The sequence below is a fragment of the Nycticebus coucang genome, chromosome 1, assembly GCF_027406575.1.
Source record: "Nycticebus coucang isolate mNycCou1 chromosome 1, mNycCou1.pri, whole genome shotgun sequence".
Classification (NCBI taxonomy): domain Eukaryota; kingdom Metazoa; phylum Chordata; class Mammalia; order Primates; family Lorisidae; genus Nycticebus; species Nycticebus coucang.
This window is the reverse complement of record NC_069780.1, coordinates 16,848,504-16,871,678: the sequence shown is the minus strand read 5'-3', so window position 1 is coordinate 16,871,678 and position 23,175 is coordinate 16,848,504. Positions and strand designations below refer to the sequence as shown.

At 40.8% G+C, this 23,175-nt stretch overlaps 1 protein-coding gene across 1 annotated transcript in view; it reads left to right on the top strand.

Annotated features, from left to right (window-relative positions):
* The first annotated feature begins 213 nt into the window (after positions 1-213).
* HSD17B11 (hydroxysteroid 17-beta dehydrogenase 11) overlaps positions 214-23,175 on the top strand; it is a 32,924-nt gene continuing 9,962 nt past the window's right edge. The window contains exons 1-4 of the mRNA XM_053602784.1: positions 214-550; positions 8,263-8,370; positions 14,077-14,208; positions 16,351-16,457. Coding sequence (XP_053458759.1) covers positions 341-550; positions 8,263-8,370; positions 14,077-14,208; positions 16,351-16,457 — 557 coding nt within the window. The 5' untranslated portion in view covers positions 214-340. The remainder of the gene's footprint in view (positions 551-8,262; positions 8,371-14,076; positions 14,209-16,350; positions 16,458-23,175) is intronic.

Genomic DNA, 23,175 nt, shown 5'->3' with positions numbered 1-23,175 from the left:
ATCCTCCAAGCTAGGCTCGCGACCGGGAGAAAGAGATGAAAGGCTGGTCACACACCTAGCGGGGGCTGCGGAAAGGAGAACTAGGAAGCTTCGCTCGCGTCTGGACTTTGTCCCTCCCAGATTTCTGAGCCAGCGAGCAGTCTCGCCGCACTGCCCCCGGAGCCAATTGCAAAAGACCTAACCAAGCCCAGCCCAGCGGAAGGAGCGGTTTCGGAGTTGTTTGTCTCTGGTCGTTGCTTCACTTCTGCTCCTTGTGGGTTTGGACCGAGCCAGCCCTCCGCAAGGGCCGTCCTGAGCGATCCGTGAAGAAAACGCCCCAGGAGCCTGCAGCCGCAAAAGGATGAAGTTCTTTCTGAGCTGCCTTCTGCTTCTGCCTTTACTAATCCTCTTCTTATTAGAGTCTCTCGTGAAGCTTTTTATTCCTAAGAAGAGAAAATCAGTCACCGGTGAGATCGTCCTGATTACAGGAGCTGGTCATGGACTTGGGAGACTGACTGCCTATGAATTTGCCAAACTTAAAAGCAAACTGGTTCTCTGGGATATAAATAAGGTAACAGTGCTCGCTGTGTTTTACTTTTTGGTACCTTTAATCTGTGGGCATGTCTGCATTTTGCCACTTAGGATATCATCACTATAAAGCAGGTACGAAAAAGCTACTGATGCCGTTTTGCAGGTGGAGCAGGAAACATGAATTAATACGTGTGTGTTCACAGGAGTAAGAGGCTAGAGCTTCCCAGGTACTGCCTGTCACCCACTTGACATTGTAAATCGGTCCTCAGTTTTGCCCTGGAAATAATTTTTAATCTCCTCTTAAAACTGATTTCACCAATCCATCTTAATCATACAGAAAAAGTAATCATTTAAGTGAGTTATGTTACAAGAGTAAGACTATTAAGAAAAGCCCTACTTGGGTTAATGAGATGGTGTTTTAAAAGATCCTACCCAACAGAAACCAGTGTTACCCCGCCATCGTTATTGCAGGGAGTAATTTTTTGAAAGCATCTTTTAGTGAAAACAATAAAAAAGAAAAAAAAGGATGTTCAATGTAATTTTTTATGCAGGACAAGTATACATAGTGTACCTGAATATATAATGTAAACTTTTTCTTTCTTTTTTTACAGTTTCTGGCCGGGGCTGGGTTTGAACTCGCCACCTCCGGCATATGTGGCCAGCACCCTACTCCTTTGAGCCACAGGAGCTACCCTATAATATAACCTTTTATTTGATCTTTGATAGATGAGCCTTTCTGGAAGGCACCTGATGGCCTGAAACACCTTCTGAGATACACTGGTTGTAGCTGAAGTCCAGTGCTGTAAATCAAAATTAAAAGGCCCTGAAGTTACAGGAGAGATAACCTTTGAGTGGTTGATCAAGGCTGCAGGCAACAAATAACAGAGTTATCCATGCCCAGCCATAAAGCCCGGGGAAGCAAACAGGAAATAGGGCCCCGGGCCCTCAGCCTAGTCAGGGAAAATAGACATTAAGTGATTCTAAGTGCAATGAAAAATGCAAAGTAGGCCCAGCCCAGGCAGCTTGTGGTCAAGATCTGGCCTGATGAATGTTTCCACACATTGAGCTCTCTACTCCGTAAACGTACTGAACTTTGTAGACCTTTAGTTTCTTTCTTTTTTTTAGAGACAGAGTCTCACTTAGTCACCCTCGGTAGATGCCGTGGCATCACAGTTCACAGCAACCTCCAACTCCTGGGCTTAGGCGATTCTCCTGCCTCAGCCTCCCGAGTAGCTGGGACTACAGGTGCCCACCACAATGCCCAGCTATTTTTTTATTGCAGTTTGGCTGGGGCTAGGTTTGAATCTGCCACCCTCGGTATATGGGGCCGGCGCCCTACCCACTGAGCCACAGGCGCTGCCCGACCTTTAGTTTCTTTTCTGCAAGACAGATAAAGCAACAGTACTTATCTGAGAAAGCTGGAAGGTAGATATGGGATAATGCATACAAGCATTTAGCATATTAGCACATGCTAAACACACTGGAGTGCTAGTTATTACTCCTTGAACAAGTGAAGTTTAAGCCAAAATTTGAAGATGTATAAAAGTTACTAACTAGGTTAAGGACTTCCAGTGACCAGTACTGGTTTGTACAGCATTTTTTCTCTTATCAGAAAGTAAAGTGCATATACCTTACAAATATGTATATTGAGTCCCTCCTGTCTGCCAGCCACCACTCCAACGCGGACCTGAGGATACAACAGTGAGGAAATCATGAGCCTTGGGAGCCAGGGACAATAAACAAGTCACACAGTATAATAAGACATATAGTCATTAGATTGTGATAAGTATAAGGGGAAAAGTAAATGATGAAAGGGGATAAGGACTGTGTCCGATGGGGCTGGAGGAGGAAGAACGTTGGTCTTAATCAGGTGGCCAGGGAGGCCTTACTGAGATGGAGACGGCTGAGTCAAGATCAGAAGATAGAGAGCACAGTCAGTTCTGTGGAAAGGGATCAGAAAATGCAAAGCCTGGCACAGGGTGAGGGAAAGGAGAAAAGTAAAACAAATACCTAGGTCTGTGCTGTCTAGAGCAATGGTGAGTAGTAGCCATTAGCCCCTGGTGGCTGTTGAGCCTTTGAAATGTGGCTAGTCTGAATTAAAACAGGATGTTTATGGAAATACCTGCTGGATTTCAAAGACTTAGTATGAAAAATGTAGAATTTTGTGTGAATGCATTTCATAAGAATCACGTGTTGAAATGATAATAATTTGGATATATTAGGTGACGTAAAATATATTACTAAGTTGGGCGGGACCTGTGGCTCAGTCGGTAAGGCGCCGGCCCCATATACTGAGGGTGGCAGGTTCAAGCCCGGCCCCGGCCGAACTGCAACAAAAAAATAGCCGAGTGTTGTGGCGGGCGCCTGTAGTCCCAGCTACTCGGGAGGCTGAGGCAAGAGAATCGCTTAAGCCCAGGAGTTGGAGGTTGCTGTGAGCTGTGTGATGCCATGGCACTCTACCGAGGGCCATAAAGTGAAACTTTGTCTCTACAAAAAAATATACATATATGTCACTAAGTTAAATTTTATTTTTTTAATTCAACTACTGGAAAAATTAAAATTACATACATGGTTCACATTATATACATACATACATATATATATATATATTTTAACTTTTTAAGAATGACTGTGTCTAATGTGTGACCTTTCCGGAGTCATTTGTGTGTTACCAGAAGATAAAATTTTAAATTAAACAAATGAAACTCTAACCCTGTAAATTAGGCAACAGGAGAGGTTTTTCTGGGAGAAGAAAAAGGCCACAGCACTTGGAAGTGTCCTGTTTGCACTTGATCTTAGCCCAAGGCTGAGAAGTGATGGAAGTAACCTTTCTGAAACTCCCAGAAATCGTTTCGTATTTAGGAAGCCATTTTGCTGGCTGGCAAGGTATTTCTCTTTCCAGGTCTGCGCAGTTGCATACAGTGATAGCATACACTCCTTAGATTGGTTGACTTTAATTAATTAAGAGTGCAGATTTTCAAACCTTCCAAAAATACAGAATCTCAGAATTTTAGAGATTTGGGGAATTTTAAAGATTTACTGTGGCTAAATTTTTCATTTGACAGGCAAGAAAATTTAGGATAAAAATAGCATAAATTATTCTGGTTGGTTAGAACCACAAGATCCAAATGTCAAGGAAATAGCGTGAGGACAGCACATATAGTTGACGAGAAAGTCTCTTGAGATGTATTGCTCTGAATTAGACCTTCAGCCCAGGTACAGTGTGATTTCATTATTGCTCAATAAGTCTAACTGAATTACATCTAGGTAGTAGGTACTGTAGTGCCTATAAGTTTGTTATTTTCATTTAGTGTAATCATTACCTACATCCCTAGATTAATTATAGTTACTTGCATTAATATTTTATTTTGTAATTTTCTTCCATATTTGTGAAATTTAATATATAGCAGAATACTAGAAAAGTCAACTGATTCTTTTTTTTTTTTTCTAATTCAAATAGATTTAGGGGATACAAGTTTTTGTTGTTGTTGTTTTGTTTGTTTGTTTTGTTACCTGGCTAAATTGCATAGTGGAGAAGTCTAGGTTTTTAATATACCTGTCACCTGCATAGTGGACATTGTACCCAGTAGGTAATTTTTCCTCTCCCACTCCCTTCCCATTTTCTCCCTTCTGAGTTTCCAGTGTTCATTAAGTCACTCTTTGCAACCATCATTTTATATTTCTGTGGGACAGTACTAGTCTAGAGACTTAACGGGCAGAAGCTCCAGATCATGAAGCTTCTGACTTTTTACCTTGTGTACTTTGACTTTTACTCTGGGGAGTTAGTGGAGGGTTTTGAGCCAACTTCTATTGGAGAGGGTTGTCCTATTGAAGAGAATCGAAGAGACTGAAGAGCAGGAGAGATGGAACAGCAAGTGAAGTGGGGCAGGCAGTTACGAGGTGGTTGTGAGAATGCAGATGACAGGGGGCATGACGGGGGCTGCCAGACCAGGTTGTGAGAAGTGTTTGGAAGAATTGGGGACAATGTAGTAGTTTTCATCGCGTTAAATTAGTGTAATTGAAACAATCTGTCTTTCATTCTAAGATTATGCCCTTCCTAATGTTGTGGATAAAAAATAATGTATTTTTAAATAAAATTACAATGATAGTCTAGGGAATTGTTTTGTTAGTTTTTTATGTCCTTTCTTGGCCACATAAAAGCTCAGCAATCCTAGTTCAATATACATACCCCACTCATTTTCTTAGAATTTTGTAGATCTTAAGTTATAGGGGTCTAAGAACCACTAAATCTGACTGGAGAAGGGTAGGGTGGAAAATGGGCGGCAGTCCGGGTAGAAGAAACTTTGAGATGTGAAACTCTTGGGCCGGTGACTCTGTGGAGAATGAGGGAGAAAGTGGAGTGGTGTTTAACATGTTGGCAGATTCAGCTGGAAGGACAAGGGCCAAAGGGAAGCACCTCTCGCTTAAGGTACAAAGACAAATTATCCCCAGAGACAGTGTCTCAGATTAAACCCAAGTAGTGTGGAGGGCAATGTGTGCCTGTACCCAGTCTCGGGAAGGAAGGGACATCTTCACATTTGTCATTAAGGCTACAAAGAAAGGAATGTGATTTTAGGGAGGAATTGGTGGTGTCATCTTTGTTCAACTGAGACTGGTACCAAGAATTATTCGTTTCCTTTATATCGGAAATCCATCTCTTCGTGACTATTCTCATTCCCATGCCTCAGTAGGTTAGTTTGGAAGAAGAAATTTACAGGAAGTGGTTAAGTACATAGTATCTGCTCAAAGACTGTTTATTGAATGAAAAAGTGAATTAGTGAATAATTGCAAAAAATAATGGGTGAAACCATAAAAACATTTAGATTTTTTAGTAATCTTTGTAATGGGTGAAGGGGTCTCAGTTGTGGTGATGGAGGTCGAAGAATAACTGAATGTGAAGACTACAAGAGAACCTAGGATTAAAATTTAGAAACTGAATCCCACACATAGAAAAAAAGTTACCAAGGCAAATCTTGATGAATTACGAACAATTCCACCATGCTGTGAAAACTTCTAAAAGAGGAATTCATTCTCCCTTGAAGGTTTGTTTATTTTTTATTTCTTACCCAATGGCTACGGGGCACTGTCTGAACTGTTCCCTGGAAGAATGAGAACTTAAATTTGTTGCACAGTTCAGAAGGTGTGGACCTAATAAAATAAATGAAGAAGACCAAGGGAATAGGGCAGAGGGAGACATCAATTGTGAAAGAAGGATGGGTTTGCCTCTACACACTCAGTCCAGTGGTGGTTCAGAAACCCACCACTAATAGCAAATCTCTCCAAACAAGAAATGGAAAATGGATTTTCATAATGTAATTTATTCAAAGTAAGAGGATATATTTGTTAAAAATAATTTATTTTTGCATAGAGAAGGCCCAAAGAATTGATACAATATACAGAGGGTGCAAAAAAAAAAAAAAATACATGTTTTAAGAAAGGAAAAAACTGACCGTGTGCGCGCGCGCGCGTGTGTGTGTGTGTGTGTGTGTGTGTGTGTGTGTTGGCTCACACCTGTAATCCTAGCACTCTGGAAGGCCAAGGTAGGTGGATTGCTTGAGGTCAGGAGTTTAAGACCTACCTCTGCAAGAGTGAGACCCCTTCTTTGCCTATAGTCCCAGCTACTCAGGAGACTAAGGCAAGAAGATCACTTGACCCCAAGAGTTTGAGGTTGCTGTGAGTTATGACAGCACAGCACTCTACCCAGAGCAACAGAGTGAGACTCTGTCTGGAAAAATAGAAAGAAAAGAAAAGAAAAAATTGTATTAAAATTGTAATACTCTATTATACATTCTATATACAAAAGTTGAATACAGATCATGCTTGAGCACCTCTTATAATTGCAGAAGTCAAACATGAGTATTATATTTTTATTTTTATTTGTTTATTTTTTTTGAGACAGAGCCTTAAGCTATCGCCCTGGGTAGAGTGCTGTGGCATCACGGCTCACAGCAACCTCCAACTCCTGGGCTCAAGTGATTCTCCTGCCTCCGCCTCCCAAGTAGCTGGGACTACAGGCGCCCGCCACAATGCCCAGCTATTTTTTGGTTGCAGCTGTCATTGTTGTTTGGTGGGCCCGGGCTGGATTTGAACCTGCCAGCTCAGGTGTATGTGGCTGGCGCCTTAGACGCTTGAGCCACAGGCACTGAGCCAGAGTATTATCATTTTAACACAGTTTTTTTCTTTCTTAAAATTTGTGTACATTTTTTTGTCACCCTCTGTATCTTTTTAAATTCTTTTCATGTGACATAGGACATGAAACTTGCCATTTTAACCATTTTGGAATGTACAGTTGAGCGGCATTAAGTACATTCACATCATTATGCAGTGATGTCTAGCTCTCTCCAGAACTTTTTCTTCTTCCCGAGCCGAAACTATATCCATCAAATAACATCTCCCCAACCCTCTCTTTCCCACCTGCCCCTAGCAACCATTCTGTTTTCTGTCTCTACGCATATGATACTCTAGTACCACAGAAAAGTAGAATTACACAATATTTATCTGGCTTATTTCACTCAGCATAAGGTCCTCAAGGTTGTACATTTCAGAATTTCATTTATTTTTAAGGCTGAATAATATTCTTTTGTATGTATATACCACATTAATAGAATACACTTTTAAAAGGGAACATTAAAAGCTGCTGGTTACCCACGAGAGGGCCACATAAGGTTTACCTGAGAAGTTCCTGTTCCTTAAGGAATAAGCCTTCCTCAGTAGAATCTATTACGGTTTGCCGAGGAGATTTCAGTAAAGGCAAAACACCCTGTTTCCCTTTACCACCATAACAAGCTCATCACATAAACTACTAATTCTATCCGTAGCTGTCCAGATTTGGGTTTTCTGCAACTTTCATTTCTGTTTACAGTTTGTACACTGGTGTTCTGATTTACTATTCTGTGTGGGTAAATGTAAGTTCTCCCAGACAAAACTGATCCTAATAGTGGTTTCCCCAAGACCATTCTCCTATCCATCTTTGCTCACATCATGTCTAGCATGCCCTTTCACCCCAGAGAAAGAGGGGTCAAAGGGCATGCCACACCTCTTGTAGAAACCTCTTCTGTGTCTCCATAACTCCGTGTATATAACTCTGTGCTATACTCACCACCAAGTATTAGGTTGACCTATACAAAACAGCTGGTGTTCAATATTTTATTACCACGACAATAACGCTGTTGTGAGATCCTACTTAAATGTTTTATTTATTTTATGTTTCTTTCTACTGCACTGACAACTCCTTGGATTTGAGACTGTCTCATTTACATTTGTGTTAAGGTTCTTCTAAGCTTGGTGACTGTGACTTACACATTAAAATGTTGAAAGAATGAATGGGTTAATGAACTTGTAGTTAACTTATTTATTCTGCAACCTGTAAATTGAAGTCCATGCATAGTTTTTACTTACGTGGGAAAAAGCTTTCATGTTTTATTTTTTAAAGGCTGATACAGAGTACACGCGAATACATACCACTCACAAAGTGTTAAAAATTTATAAATGTAAAACATAGACTTTAAGATTTTTAATTTCTTAAAAAAAATAACTTGCTTTATATTCAGTTGCAGATAAAAAAGCTCGGCAAAGTACAGAAAGCAAAATGTTCCCATAGCCCTGCCAAAATGTCAGTTAAATTCTTGCCTAATTCAAGTTCAAAGAATCTGGACACCCTTTTTAAAAATTATTTTTAATTATTTTCAGCTGTTGTATGAAATGCTCATATCAATTACTTTGTTCTCTTGCCCTCTTTGTTGCTTTTTCTAGCATGGAATTGAGGAAACAGCTGCTGAATGCAGGAGATTGGGTGCCAAGGTTCATACCTTTGTGGTAGACTGCAGTAACCGGGGAGGTATTTACAGCGCTGCCAATAAGGTGAAATTTTACATTTACATAGACTTATAACATGTCAGTGCTAGGAGGTTATTTTGGAGACGACTTGGGCTGTTCCTGATGAAGACTAAGTAACTGAGACATTTTGTTATTTGTCCAAGTTTATGCATGTAGCTAGTGGCAAACCCAGAACTTGAGCCTAGAATTGAAGTTCCCAGACCTTAGTGTGCTCTTGGATGTTCCAGGAAGCTGTTAAAATATACAGTCTTGGGCTCCCCCTCCAGATGTTTTCTTTCATTAGGGGCCCTAATACACCCCGTGTACCCTACACCTTTCACCTTGCCCATCATTCTGATATAGGTAAATATACTTGGATGATACTCTCAGAGTCACCAATAGGGTCTTCTGAAGCCCAGCCAAAGAAATGGGTTAGAAAGTTAGAATAAGGCTATTATTTATGAGATTTTTTTATCATAGAGCGTTCTATTAGTATAAAGCATTATTTGCCTCTTCTGAATGCATTCTCACTTACACCTGTTAACTAAATAACCTCAGTGGTAGGAAGGTCATCAGAATTACTGAGACAAATCCTTTAAAATACATATTCCTGGACCTCACCCCTGGATATTCTGATTCAGAACAATATGAAGGTTCTGATTCAGCCAGAATCTCTTAGTTTAGGGAATTTTAGATTATAGTTCATTTTTCTTTTTCTTTCTTTCTTTCTTTTTTTTTTTTTTGAGACAGAGCCTCAAGCTGTCACCCTGTGTAGAGTGCCGTAGCATCACAGCTCACAGCTACCTCCAACTCCTGGGCTTAAGCGATTCTCTTGCCTCAGCCTCCCAAATAGCTGGGACTACAGGCGCTTGCCACAATGCCCAGCTATTTTTTGGTTGTAGTTGTCATGGTTTGGCAGGCCCAGGCTGGATTTGAACCCGCCAACGCTGGTGTATGTGGCTGGCGCCTTAGACACTTGAGCTACAGGCGCTGAGCCTACAGTTCATTTTTCTATCTTTAAGTTTTAGTCTTTTATTTCTAACTGTTACCTCTTTGTTATTGGTGAGGCCTGACCTAAATCAAAAGAATAAGTAGAAGTTATACAGGTCAAGGTTGGAAATAGCTTTCCTGGGAGAGAATACAGTGAAAGCAAGCCCTGAAGGCATGAAACATCTGCAATTATCAGTAAATATTTTACTTAAATTAACAATGGTTATCTACATGGAGATAAGTATATTGCGTAGTGTTTAAGACCATGGACTCCAGAATTGACTTCCAGGTTCAAATTCTGCTCTTCCAGTTAATTTAATTACATGTATGACCTTGGGCACAAGTTCCTTAACCTGTGTCTAAGTTTACTCAATCATGACATGGGGATCACAGCTTCATACCTCATAGGGCTATTAATGAAGGTTAAATAAGTTAATGATGCAAACTTTGAACAGGACCTGGCCCACAGTAATCACTTTGTGTTAGATATTAGTAATATAATGGAACTAACAATATTATCCATATAGTTTTGTTACTTGTCATTGTTAGAGGATCTACGAGCTCAACTTCCTTAGTTACATAAATAGAAAACATTTGTTTCCAGACTCATCTAGGCCATTCTGGAAAAGACAATTTTGTTATTTTAACCTATTCCGGGTATATATATACATATATATTTTTTGAGACAGAGTCTTATTTTGTCACCCTCGGTAGAGTGCCCTGGCATCACAGCTCACAGCAACCTCTAACTCTTGGGCTTGAGCAATTCTCTTGCCTCAGCCTCCCAAGTAGCTGGGACTACAAGCGCCTGCCACAACACCCGGCTATGTTTTTTTGTTGTTGCAGTTGTCATTGTTGTTTAGCAGGCCTGGGCTGGGTTCGAACCTGCCAGCCTGGGTGTATTGTGGCCGGTGCCATAACCACTGTGCTATGGGCAGGCACTAAGCCTATTCCATACGTTATAACTATGATGTTTTTATTGGAATTGTTCTAAGGCTATATGCTTAAACTGAATATATACAAAGATATGTTGATTATTAGATATTTTGAAATAGCTTTTCACGTGGCCGTTCTGGTATGGGGACATTTTTATGCCACCTAAATAATTAAGTTCTCTGTTTACTTTCTTTTCTTTCTTTTTTTTCTTTTCTTTTTCTTTTTTTTTTTTTTAAGACAGCATCTCACTATGTCACCCTTGGTGTTACGGCTCACAGCAACCTCTAACTCTTGGGCTTAAGCTATTCTCTTACTTCAGCCTCCCAAGTAGCTGTGACTACAGGCACCCACCATAATGCCCGGCTATTTTTTTGTTGTTGTTTCAGTTGTCATTGTTGTTTAGCTGGCCTGGGTTGGATTCGAACCTGGCATGTGGCCGGATCCCTATCCACTGAGATATGGGCACTGCCCTCAGCTTACTTTCATTAATAAGAAATATGAAAAGCAGACTTTCACACCCAGAGGAGATAATAGGTAATGATGAAGAAAGGATCAATGATAAATGAGGAAATTTTTCGGTAATATAAAACATTACTTAGAGGGCCATAATAATTCAGAGGCAATATGGTAGCTTCAACCATTCAGCTACATAAACTGTCTTGGCATTATTCTGAACAGTAATTTGTATGTTGTGCTAGAGATATGGATATAGATATAAATGGTGATATAAATGGTTATCAAGGGTCAGATAACCACTTCACACTTGACTGTTTTCAATAAATAAAATTCAATTCTGACTGAGGAGCTTTCAGCCTGGCATACTGATAGGGCTGTCAACAGGCTTCTTTTCTGTTTGGGGGACCTTGTCTTGGACTCTGAGATTAGACAGATCAGGGAGAGTCCCAGTTCCATCCTTTAAGTGCCATGTGACCTTGGGTATGAAACTTAACCATTTTATATTTCACGTTTCTTGTCTTTAAAGTGGATGTATAAGGATTTCTGCCTCAGTTGGCACGGTGGTGCATACCTATAGTCCCAGCTACTTGGGAGATAAGGCAGGAGGATCTCTTTAGTCCAGGAGTTCATGGCTAACCTGGGCAACATGGAGAGACCCTACCTCTCAGAAAATTAAAAAAAGAAAAAAAGAAGCCAGGCACAGTGGCCCACACCTGTAATCCTAGCATTCTGGGAGGCTGACGTGGGTGGATTGCTTGAGCTCAGGAGTTTGAGACCAGCTTGAGCAAGAGGGGAGACCCATCTCTACTACAAATTTTGAAAGCCTCTAAATAGGAAAACTAACCAGGAATTGTAGTGGATGCCTATAGTCCCAGCTACTTGGGAGGCTGAGGCAGGAGGATTGCTGGGGTCCAAGATTTTGAGATCACTGTGATCTATAATGCCATGGCACTCAACCTCAGGGGTATTGAGTGAGACTCTGTCTCAAAAAAAAGGAGAGAGAGAGCAAGAGAGAGAATTGCTGCCTCATAGAAGTGCTGCGAGAATTAAATGGAAAAAAATAGTGGAATGATATAAAATGTGTAATACAGCAATAACCTCTAATGGGCTTTCTCTCAGTCGCCTAACACACACTAACTAATATCTAAATAATGATAACCCTGTTATTAGAGATAGCTTTTGTTTGGAATACACTGCCTTACAAAATGCATTATGTCCAGATAGAGTCTATCCACCCAAGAAACTTAGTTATTCAAAGAACCATGAAAGCATCAGGCTAGATATTCTTGCATTGCTAGCCCTTGGAATTTCAAAAAACACAGCTTAAGCATCAAGATTTTATTTATTTATTTATTTATTTTGTAGAGACAGAGTCTCACTTTATGGCCCTCGGTAGAGTGCCCTGGCCTCACACAGCTCACAGCAACCTCCAACTCCTGGGCTTAAGCCATTCTCTTGCCTCAGCCTCCCAAGTAGCTGGGACTACAGGTGCCCGCCACAGCGCCCGGCTATTTTTTGGTTGCAGTTTGGCCAGGGCGGGGTTTGAACCTGTCACCCTCGGTATATGGGGCCGGCGCCTTACCGACCGAGCCACAGGCGCCGCCCAAGCATCAAGATTTTATGATCTTTCTTATTTGAAAGTATTTCTTATTAGAGTTCTCAAGCTTTTTTGTTTTTGTTTTTGTTTTTGTGAGACAGAGTCTCACTCTCTTGCCCGGGCTAGAGTGCTATGGCATCAGCCTAGCTCACAGCAACTTCAAAACCCTGGGTTCAAGTGATCCTTCCGCCTCAGCTTCTGGAGTAGCTGGCACTCTGGGGGCCCACCACAATGCTCAGCTAATTATTTTCTATTTTTAGTAGAGACAGGGTTGCGTTCTTGTTCATTCTGGTCTCAAACTCTTGAGCTCAAGTGACCTTCCCACCTCGGCCTCCCAGAGTCCCTAGGATTATAGGCATGAGCTACCACGCCTGGCCAGAGTTTACAAGCTGTAACAATTATTTTGAAAATAATCATAATACAGTATCTGCAATTATTCCCTGTTGAGTACAAATAGTCTTTACAGTTTACAGGATGCCTTCTATGCACTTGGCAGCAAGACTTGTTTTTGTTTTTGTTTTTGAGACAGAGTCTCACTATGTCGCCCTCAGTAGAGTGCCGTGGCATCACAGTTCACAGCAATCTCCAATTCTTGGGGTTCAGTGATTCTCTTGCTTCAGCCTCCCAAGTAGCTGGGACTACAAGTGCCCACTACAACGCCTGGCTATTTTTTATTACAGTTGTCATTGTTTAGCTGGCCTGGGCCGGGTTCAAACCCACCAGCCTCAGTGTATGTGGCTGGCACCAGTAACCACTGTGCTATGGACACTGAGCTCCCCTTAACTGAAATTATTTCACTACCATAACCTTTGAAACCTGGCTTTTCACATAACTGCTTTCATTTCTTCCTTCTGGATCAATACCAAAGCAGACTTAATTATCAAGAGAAACCCCCCCCACACACACACATGTATTAGAAAAGCATATATTTGCATTTTTATGTTATTTACCTCATAGTTATATTACCATATTAAGTACCCTCATAGACACCTGAGAAGGCCAACAAAAGAATGTTAAAACATGGTGCATGTAGACAGGTGTAAATGGACGTGAAATAATGATATATAAGAATGGTAGTCCTAGCAGTTTGCGTATGTACCAGAGACAGTGCTGGCTCCTTTACCTGCATTGTTTTATTTGTTTCCCAGCAACTCACAGGGAAGCTGTGTTATTATCTCTATTTTATAGAGGAGGAATTGAAGTTTTCAGAGGTTAAGTAACTTGTTGAAAGTCCAACAGATAGTGGCAGAGCCAGAGCTCAACTTAAGGTCCAAAGAAACCACACGTTACCCTTAAACCTCCCACATGGAGAATGATGGGTGAACAATAAAACAGAGTGACCACGAAAATAAAAACATAGAAATTCAGAAATAGAAGATGTGGCCAGCTTAACAGGGGTAAGCAATTTTGCGTAACTCTCCATAATAATCCGTGAGTTTGCCAATTAGTTTAGCTTTTTTTGACTTAGCTTTTGAAGTAGTGTTTTAAAAAATAAATGTTGCGTATTCAAATGCCTCTTGAGCTATAAGAAATAGAGCAAAGTCAAGAGACTAAACTGCAATAGAAAATTTCTACCTAGTGAACTTGCAGATATTGCAAGTTTCGTATATAAGTCCCGAAAATAAAGTTTTTACCCCCATTTTGGCACATAGACTATAAAACTAATTTTTCTCATATCTAATAGAAATCTACATATCCCTTTACTAGGCATGGCGTGTAAACATACCGTCATACTTCTTCATGAATGTGTTTTTCTTATTTTATTTTTAAAGGTGAAGTCAGAAGTTGGAGATGTTAGCATTTTAGTGAATAATGCTGGTGTCGTCTATACATCAGATTTGTTTGCTACACAAGATCCTCAGATTGAAAAGACTTTTGAAGTTAATGTACTTGCACATTTCTGGGTGAGTATGGTATCTTTTTCTAAAACATTGCTTTTGAAAATCCCGAAGATCAAATAATAAAGTAGACATAATAAAGCAGCAAATCAATGCTCGTTTTATTCAGGTACCAGGGGTGACATTGTACAAAGAGAGCACTTTCCATGCTGTGGCTAAATCTCATGTATCATTTCCCTCCTAAAAATGTTGGTAATAAATCTCAGGTGTTGTATGTTTGAATTCTAAGCTAAGTTATCATATCTCTGCGTGATGGGTTTAGAGATAAAGGAGGAAATTAGGGGGCGGCGCCTGTGGCTCAGTCGGTGGGGCGCCGGCCCCTTGTGCCAAGGGTGGCGGGTTCAAACCCAGCCCCGGCCAAACTGCAACCAAAAAGTAGCCAGGCGTTGTGGCAGGCGCCTGTAGTCCCAGCTACTCGGGAGGCTGAGGCAAGAGAATCGCTTAAGCCCAGGAGTTGGAGGTTGCTGTGAGCTGTGTGAGGCCACGGCACTCTACCGAGGGCCATAAAGTGAGACTCTGTCTCTACAAAAAAAAAAAAGGAGGAAATTAGGGACCATCTTAACCATTGTGATTCCATAAAGGTGAACAAAATTTGCTTTCAGAGTCTCCTGAAATTTCCTAGCCCTAAAATTGCAAATCTTACCTAATGTGCATGTGTGTGTATTTTTGTATGGTGTGTGTGTTTCTGAAGTCTCCAAATATTGCCCAAATGGCCAGTTCTTAAAGGTATCGCAAGGTTCTCTCAGATGTAAATTTGGAGTGACTAATTTTCAAAAGAATATTGGTGTGGTGGCTCACATCTGTAATCCCAGCATGTTGGGAGGCTGAGGCAGGAGGATCACTGGAGATCAAGAGTTTGAGACCAGCCTGAGCTAAATAGTGAGACCCTGCCTGTACAAAAAATTTAAAAAATTAGCCAGGGTTGGTGAGGTACACCTGTGGTCTAGCTACTTGGAGACTGTGACAGGAAGATTGCTTGAGCCCAGGAGTTCAAGGCTTATAGTGAACTGTGGTCACACCACTGCACTCTAGCCTCCGTGACAGAGCAAGACCCTGACTCTAAAAAAAAAAAATAAAGTAAAAAGTAAGAAAGAATATTGGGGTTGGTAAAACAGTATTATTTTATGTTCATATTTCCAAGTAAATGGGATCTATTTTTTATGTTTTTGTGTTTGTTAAAATATAAGTTATTATCTTATTTGTTTACACATTTCTCAGCACACAGTAGGTGCTCAACAGATACTTACTGCATGAATCATTTAGTAACATGATTGCTAGTCATGTCAGTATTTTGATGATGTAACCAAACTATTTTTTAATTATTTCACTAGTTACAAAATAGTTAAATGATTAACTATTTTTTAATCATTTGAAAAAGAAATGTAATTTATTATTTTTTTTTTAGACAGAGTTCCACTCTGTTGCCCAAGCTAGAGTGCCCTGGCCTCAGCCTAGCTCATAGGAACATCAAACACTTGGGTTAAAGTGATCCTTCTGCCTCAGCCTCCCAAGTAGCTGGGACTATAAGTGCTTATTTTTTCTACTTCTAGTAGAGATGGGGTCTCCCTCTTGCTCGTGCTGGTTTCTAAATCCTGAGCTCGAGCAATCTATCCACCTCGGCCTCCCAGAGTGCGAGGATTACAGGGGTGAGCCACCTCGCCCAGCCTAAATTTAAATTCTTTTGCTAACTCTGGATTATTATCCCTGTTTAGTATATGAGATGATAAAGACATCAGTGACAAGAGGTGGAGGGTTAGGGGACATAAGAAGTTAGCAACTTAAATGAGATGGAGTCTCAGTGGTTTCAGGATCTGAAGTGTTGCTTAGTTTTTCTAATGTAGGAATTCAGTCCAGTTGCCCTGCGGTGCCATGTTTAGCAGTTAATTTAGGTTTTTTTTTTTTTTTTAGAGACAGAGTCTCACTGTACCGCCCTTGGTAGAGTGCCGTGGCGTCACACGGCTCACAGCAACCTCTAACTCTTGGGCGTACGCGATTCTCTTGCCTCAGCCTCCCGAGTAGCTGGGACTACAGGCGCCCGCCACAACGCCCGGCAGGAACAATACTTTTTTAAAATTGTTGTTTTAAAATATTCCCAATGAGCCTGAAAATAAACACAATTTTTTTCTCTTTTATAAAAACTTTTTCTAGACGACAAAGGCATTTCTTCCAGCGATGATGAAGAGTAATCATGGCCATATTGTCACTGTGGCTTCAGCAGCTGGGCACACTGCAGTCCCCTTCTTACTGGCTTATTGGTATGTGAACTTGTGTTTCCTACATTGTTTCTTTTTTTTTTTTTTATTGTTGGGGATTCATTGAGGGTACAATAAGCCAGGTTACATTGATTGCAATTGTTAGGTAAAGTCCCTCTTGCAATCATGTCTTGCCCCCATAAAGTGTGACACACCAAGGCCCCACCCCCCTCCCTCCGTCCCTCTTTCTGCTTCCCCCCCATAACCTTAATTGTCATTAATTGTCCTCATATCAAAATTGAGTACATAGGATTCATGCTTCTCCATTCTTGTGATGCTTTACTAAGAATAATGTCTTCCACGTCCATCCAGGTTAATACGAAGGATGTAAAGTCTCCATTTTTTTAATGGCTGAATAGTATTCCATGGTATACATATACCACAGCTTGTTAATCCATTCCTGGGTTGGTGGGCATTTAGGCTGTTTCCACATTTTGGCGATTGTAAATTGAGCTGCAATAAACAGTCTAGTACAAGTGTCCTTATGATAAAAAGATTTCTTTCCTTCTGGGTAGATGCCCAGTAGTGGGATTGCAGGATCAAATGGGAGGTCTAGGTTGAGTGCTTTGAGGTTTCTCCAGACTTCCTTCCAGAAAGGTTGTACTTCCTACATTGTTTCTTATGCTTAACTTGAGTCCGCAAGTTCTTAGCCTGTCTACTGAGAACTACCTTTGTAATGATGATAGCCTTCAAGTGGCTGAAATAGGCAGAAAGAGGTGCACAAAATCTCTTGTATAACAGCATTATCAACTATTAATCCCCTTCTGGATTTTGACTAGAGGAACTTTCTAGAGATGGCTACAAGGAATTTATCCAGTTACAAACTAACCACTTAGTCAACCATTCATCCCTTTTCATAGCAGGGGATTGTAAACAAGAACAAAATTTTTGTAGCATGAACACAAATTAATTATTATTAACGTTTAGTATTAGTACAAATGGGTAAAATTTTGTGAAAACAAAACAGTAAGTGTGTGTGAGAATTATCTAAGATTCTAAACGTCAAAACAACGGAATTATTTTAAAAAATTTAATGAAAAAGAAAAAAGTATAATAATTATCCATTTAAAAAGACACGCCTTTGTAGTAACTGCAGATCTTGACGTAGGAAGCAGGTCACAGTCATGAGGTACTCCAGTGGGCTTTACAGAGTTGATCAGTGAGGCCACCGCAGCCAGGGTCATCTTCCTGGTTGCATACACCCTAACGGTTCTCGGCTGTATTTTGTATTTTGTTGTATATTTACTATATGTTTTAGCAAGTATCTTTTAGGTTGCCCAATTATGGTTGTACAAATATGTGTGTGTGCATACATGTAATTCTCAAATTTGTTTTCTGCCGTTGTGCTCTTTTGGAAATAAGTATCTAAGTTCTAAAAGCATAGTTACACATGTATATAAATATGTAGATACAGGCAGAGATGGGTAATATGTTCTTATATAACTTGCATTTTAAGTTTGCAAGGATATACACTAAAGTGCTTTACTATACACCGAACAAGTGGCTATTTTTAGGAAATGGCAAGGCAAGTGATTTTTATTTTGTTATTTTAGTTCATCTAGTCCCTCCCTCCTTCCTTCCTTTCCTCCTTTCCTCCCTCCCCTTTTTTCTGAACGTTATTTGTTTTCCACTACAAGAAAATGTCGACTCAGATTGAATTTTCACCAAAAAGATGAAACACCTGGTGAAGCAGTCACAAAACAGACCTCTGGTGTCCAGATGGTATAGTGTCTCTTTCAGAGCCAGTTTAAGTTCAGTGATTATCATCCAGCCATCAAGAGCTAATGTAATTTGGCATTCATTTCACTTCCTTGATGAAAGATAGAGTTACAGGTGTTGCCTCGGGGGCTAGTACACAACCTTCCACTTCCCTGTCCGCCTCTGTCTGGGTTCCCAGGCACTGAGAGAAGCCTAAAGGGTCAGAGAATCTGGCAGGCTGGGAGCCCTGGGAGCTTTTCCTTCCCTCTGCCATAGTAAATGCTGTGATTCTTTGCATTCTGATTTGACCATGCTCCACGTAGCATTCCACAGTGAAAAACCAAGAGAAAATGTGCTTTGTGTGAGAAATTTATTTTGGTGATTTATGATGGTGATTGCAGCAGCAATAAAGATTTTTACCGAGTACCATCAGGGCCGGGTCGACACATCCCATTGTGCAGAATGTGCATGGTGCAGTGTTCACATTCAGGTCCTTTAGACTTGAATTATTTTTCCAGAAGATGGCAGTAAAATTGCTCGAGAGGAGGAATGGCTTTCTAAAATTCACTTGAGGTGCCTGTTGGGAGAAAAGGCAGGGCTGCAACCACACCGTGGTTTGGACTCTTCCAGCCTCTACAGACCTGTGGTTCGCCAGCCCTTGCAGAACTCCTCTTTAGTATCCTCTGCAGTCCTGGCCAAGCTGCTGCAGTCTGCAATCCTTACTGACCACGAGTACCCTCAATGCAGTTCGCTCTGGGATTTGCTCAGCATCTGATCAGTTATGGGACTTTCATAGGGATAAGACTTCTGCCAGCACAAAGCAGGGTTTATTACATGCTGTTATTGGGCAATTAAACTGTAACGCTGCTTTTCTAACCTAAGCCTTTTTAATGGAAATATACATTTTTATCAAAAGAAGAACTCATCATTGTACATTTCAATGAATTACTACAAAATGGACATGTCCATTTAACTACCACGCAAGACAAAAAATAGAACATTAGAGCGGTAGGGTGGCACATGCCTGTAGTTCCAGCTACTTGGGAAGCTGAGGCAGGAAGATGACTCAAGCCCAAGAGTTGAGTCTGCAGTGAGCTATGATCATGGCACTGCGTCCCAGCCTGGTGACAGTGAGACCCTGTCTCTGAAAAAAAAAAAAAAAAGTAAATGTAGAACATTACAAGACCCCCACACCCTTTCTGGGAACTCTTCTCAATCACCAAGCCCTCCTTCCTTTCCAGAGGTAACCTCTATACTGATGTGTAACACATAGATTAATTTTGCCTACAAAATTTGTGTTCTTTATATACATGGAATCACACTGTATTTGCAAGATTTATTCACACAGTGGTTGTCGCACCATGTGACTAGACAACAATTTATTTGTCCATTCTAAAGTTGATGAGAATTGGGGTTATTTCCAGTAAAGGATTATTATGAATCATAACATTATAAATCTTAACTCAGTCACTTAACAGCTTGTGACCTTAGGCAAGTTACTCGACTCCTGTGTGCTCCATTTGCTCATCCATAAATAGGTTAATAATAGCATCTCATTTATGAGGATGCTGTAAGCTTTAAAATATAGAATGTAATCCACCAAGCATAGAACCTGTAATCCTGCAAGTGTTCAGTAACAGGAGGGGGCCTGTTGGTATTATGTTTCAATTCCACTTCCTGTAAGTGCTGGAAGCAGGGAGGTCTCGCTTCTCAGTTTAGCTTCCAGAATGCTTTGCCCTGGTAGAACTAATCACCTGTGCTCTGGCTCCCGACTGTTGGAGTGAAATGAGGGGGTACGTAGGATTACTTGTTTGTTTTCCCTGTAATCCAGCCCTCACCTATTATTGTCCTGAGTTGCTCCTGCCACAGCAAAAGCTCTAATGACCTGTTTTAGGGGAAAAAAATACTTCCATTCCTTTTTAGAGTTACTGTTTATCGGTTTTAATGATTAATGTGAAAAAACTCAAGATGAAAGAACTGGATTCATAGTGGAAGAGGGTGAGTGGTCCATTCTAAAATGGTTTTTGTTGCTTGCTAACGAAGAATTACCTGAGTAGTATGTTTTATTTACCGAAATAGCCAGTTTATACTGGTGAAGGTACTAGTATGGTAATGGGAAGACTCGGCAAAACTGAGTCCTGATCGTGAGCTTGTAATTTGGGGATGAGAAGTACTGACTCAGAATATTCATAATAAGGAATTTGATACAATGTTACAAAGTGCAAAGGGAACAAGCCTACTCACTTTCAGCTTTCATATGTGTATCTATATACAGGTTCACCCTAAAGTTCAAAAATATGTTATTCCTTTACCAATTCTGGCCAGCCAAAGTGGCTCACGCCTGTAATCCTAGCACTCTGGGAGGCAGACGTAGGTGGATCCCTGGAGGTCAGGAGTTTGAGACCAGCCTGAGCCACTGCAAGACCCCATCTCTACTGAAAATAGAAAAGCTAGCCAGGTGCTGTGGCAGGCACCTGTAGTTCCACTGGAGAGGCTGAGGCAAGATCATTTGAGCCGAGGTGTTTAAGGTTGCTGTGAGCTATGCCACCACGGCACTCTAGCCTGGGCAACAGAGTAAAACTCTGTCTCAAAAACCCCAAAAACAAAAAAACTGCTCTATATTAACCCTTATCTTTGTCTTGTATGTTGCAAATGCTATACCAGTTTGTCACTTGCCTCTTATCTTGGTCGGGAATTAATAAAGTGAGGATATATAATATACAGACCTGGTTTATTTCTCGCGGGTAAAGCCCGATTCTATCACTTGTTTGTTTGTTTGCTTGTTTTTTAGAGATGGGGTCTTGCTCTTGCTCAGGCTGGTCTCGAACTCCTGAGCTCCAGCAATCTACCCATGGCAGCCTTCCATGCTAGGATTACAGTCGTAAGCCACCAGGCCCAGCCTGCCACTTTGTTTTGTATCTTTCAACAAGTTCTATATCCCCCTCCATGCATCAGTTTCCTTTTTGGTAAGTGAGGATTATGATGTATTTCGTAGAGTTGTCATGAGGATTAAATGGAATAATACTTCTAGCTGAGAACATTGTCTATCTAACATAGTAATCAATTCTAGATATATTTTTATTTGTATATGTCTTTCAAAGTACAGATTTTTACCTTAAATAGGTGAATATAACAATCTTTCTTTTAAGCTTTCAGTATGTTTCCAAGCTTTAAAAAAAAAAAAAAAAAGGAAAGAGAGAACTTCCCACAGATTTCTATTTTGTAAAGCACATATTAACTGGCAAGAGTTCACAGCTACTTTGTTTAGTTGATAATTTATACAGATTTAAAAGAATAAAAAAGACAATCTCTCTGGTAATGAATGCCACCGAATTGTACACTGACAAATAGTTTCACTAACATTTAAAAAAAATTTTTTTATTTATTTTTATTTTTATTTTTTGTAGAGACAGAGTCTAACTGTACCGCCCTCGGGTAGGGTGCCGTGACGTCACACGGCTCACAGCAACCTCTAACTCTTGGGCTTAGGCGATTCTCCTGCCTCAGCCTCCTGAGCAGCTGGGACTACAGGCGCCCGCCACAACGCCCGGCTATTTTTTTGTTGCAGTTTGGCCGGGGCTGGGTTTGAACCCACCATCCTTAGTATATGGGGCTGGTGCCCTACTCACTGAGCCACAGGCGCCACCCTCACTAACATTTTTATATTACGTACAAAGGATGCCAAAAAAATGTATACACATTTTAAGAAAGAAAAAAGCTGCATTTAAATTGTAATACTCAAGTCACATTTGACTTCTGCAATTGCAAAAGATACAAGATACAATATACAAAATAACAAATGTTTTCGGTTTATGTTATTACAATTTAAATAGTTTTTCCCTTTCCTAAAATGTGTATACATTTTTTGGCATCCTTTGTATATTATACTATAGTTTTAAAAAAAAGATAGGCTCAGCACCTGTAGCTCAAGCAGCTAAGGTGCCAGCCACATACACAAGAGCTGGTGGGTTCACATCTGGCCCGGGCCTGCCAAACAATGACAACTACAACCAAAGTATAGCCAGGTGTTGTGGCAGGCGCCTGTAGTCCCAGCTACTTGGGAGGCTGAGGCAAGAGAATCGCTTAAGCCCGGGAGTTGGAGGTTGTGATGCCCTGTGAGCTGTGATGCCACGGCACTCTACCCAGGGCAATAGCTTGAGCTCCATCTCAAAAAAAATAATAATCACTTGTACTAGACTGTTTATTGCAGCTCAATTTACAATCGCCAAAATGTGGAAACAGCCTAAATGCCCACCAACCCAGGAATGGATTAACAGGCTGTGGTATATGTATACCATGGAATACTATTCAGCCATTAAAAAAAATGGAGACTTTACATCCTTCATATTAACCTGGATGGACGTGGAAGACATTATTCTTAGTAAAGCATCACAAGAATGGAGAAGCATGAATCCTATGTACTCAATTTTGATATGAGGACAATTAATGACAATTATGGTTATGGGGGGGAAACAGAAAGAGGGAAGGAGGGAGGTGGGTGGGGCCTTGGTGTATGTTACACTTTATGGGGGCAAGACATGATTGCAAGAGGGACTTTACCTAACAATTGCAATCAGTGTAACCTGGCTTATTGTACCCTCAATGAATCCCCAACAATAAAAATAAAAATAATAATAATAATAATTATAATGCAATATGACAAAAGCCATTGAATTAGGCCAGGCATGGTAGTTCACTCCTGTAATCCTAGCACTCTGGGAAGCCGAGGCCAGTAGATTGCTTGAGCTCAGGAGTTCAAGACCAGCCTGACCAAGAGTGGGACCCCGTCTCAAAAAAATAGCGAGGCATTGTGGTGGGTGCCTGTAGGTTCAGCTACTCAGGAGGCTGAGGCAAGAGGCTCACTTTAACCCAAGAGTTTAAGGTTACTGAGAGCTATGATGCCACAGTACTCTTCCAGGGGCAAGAAAGTGAGACTCTGTCTCAAAAAAAAAAAAAAAGAAACCGGGGATGGTGCCTGTGGCTCAAAGGAGTAGGCCTCCGGCCCCATATACTGGAGGTGGCG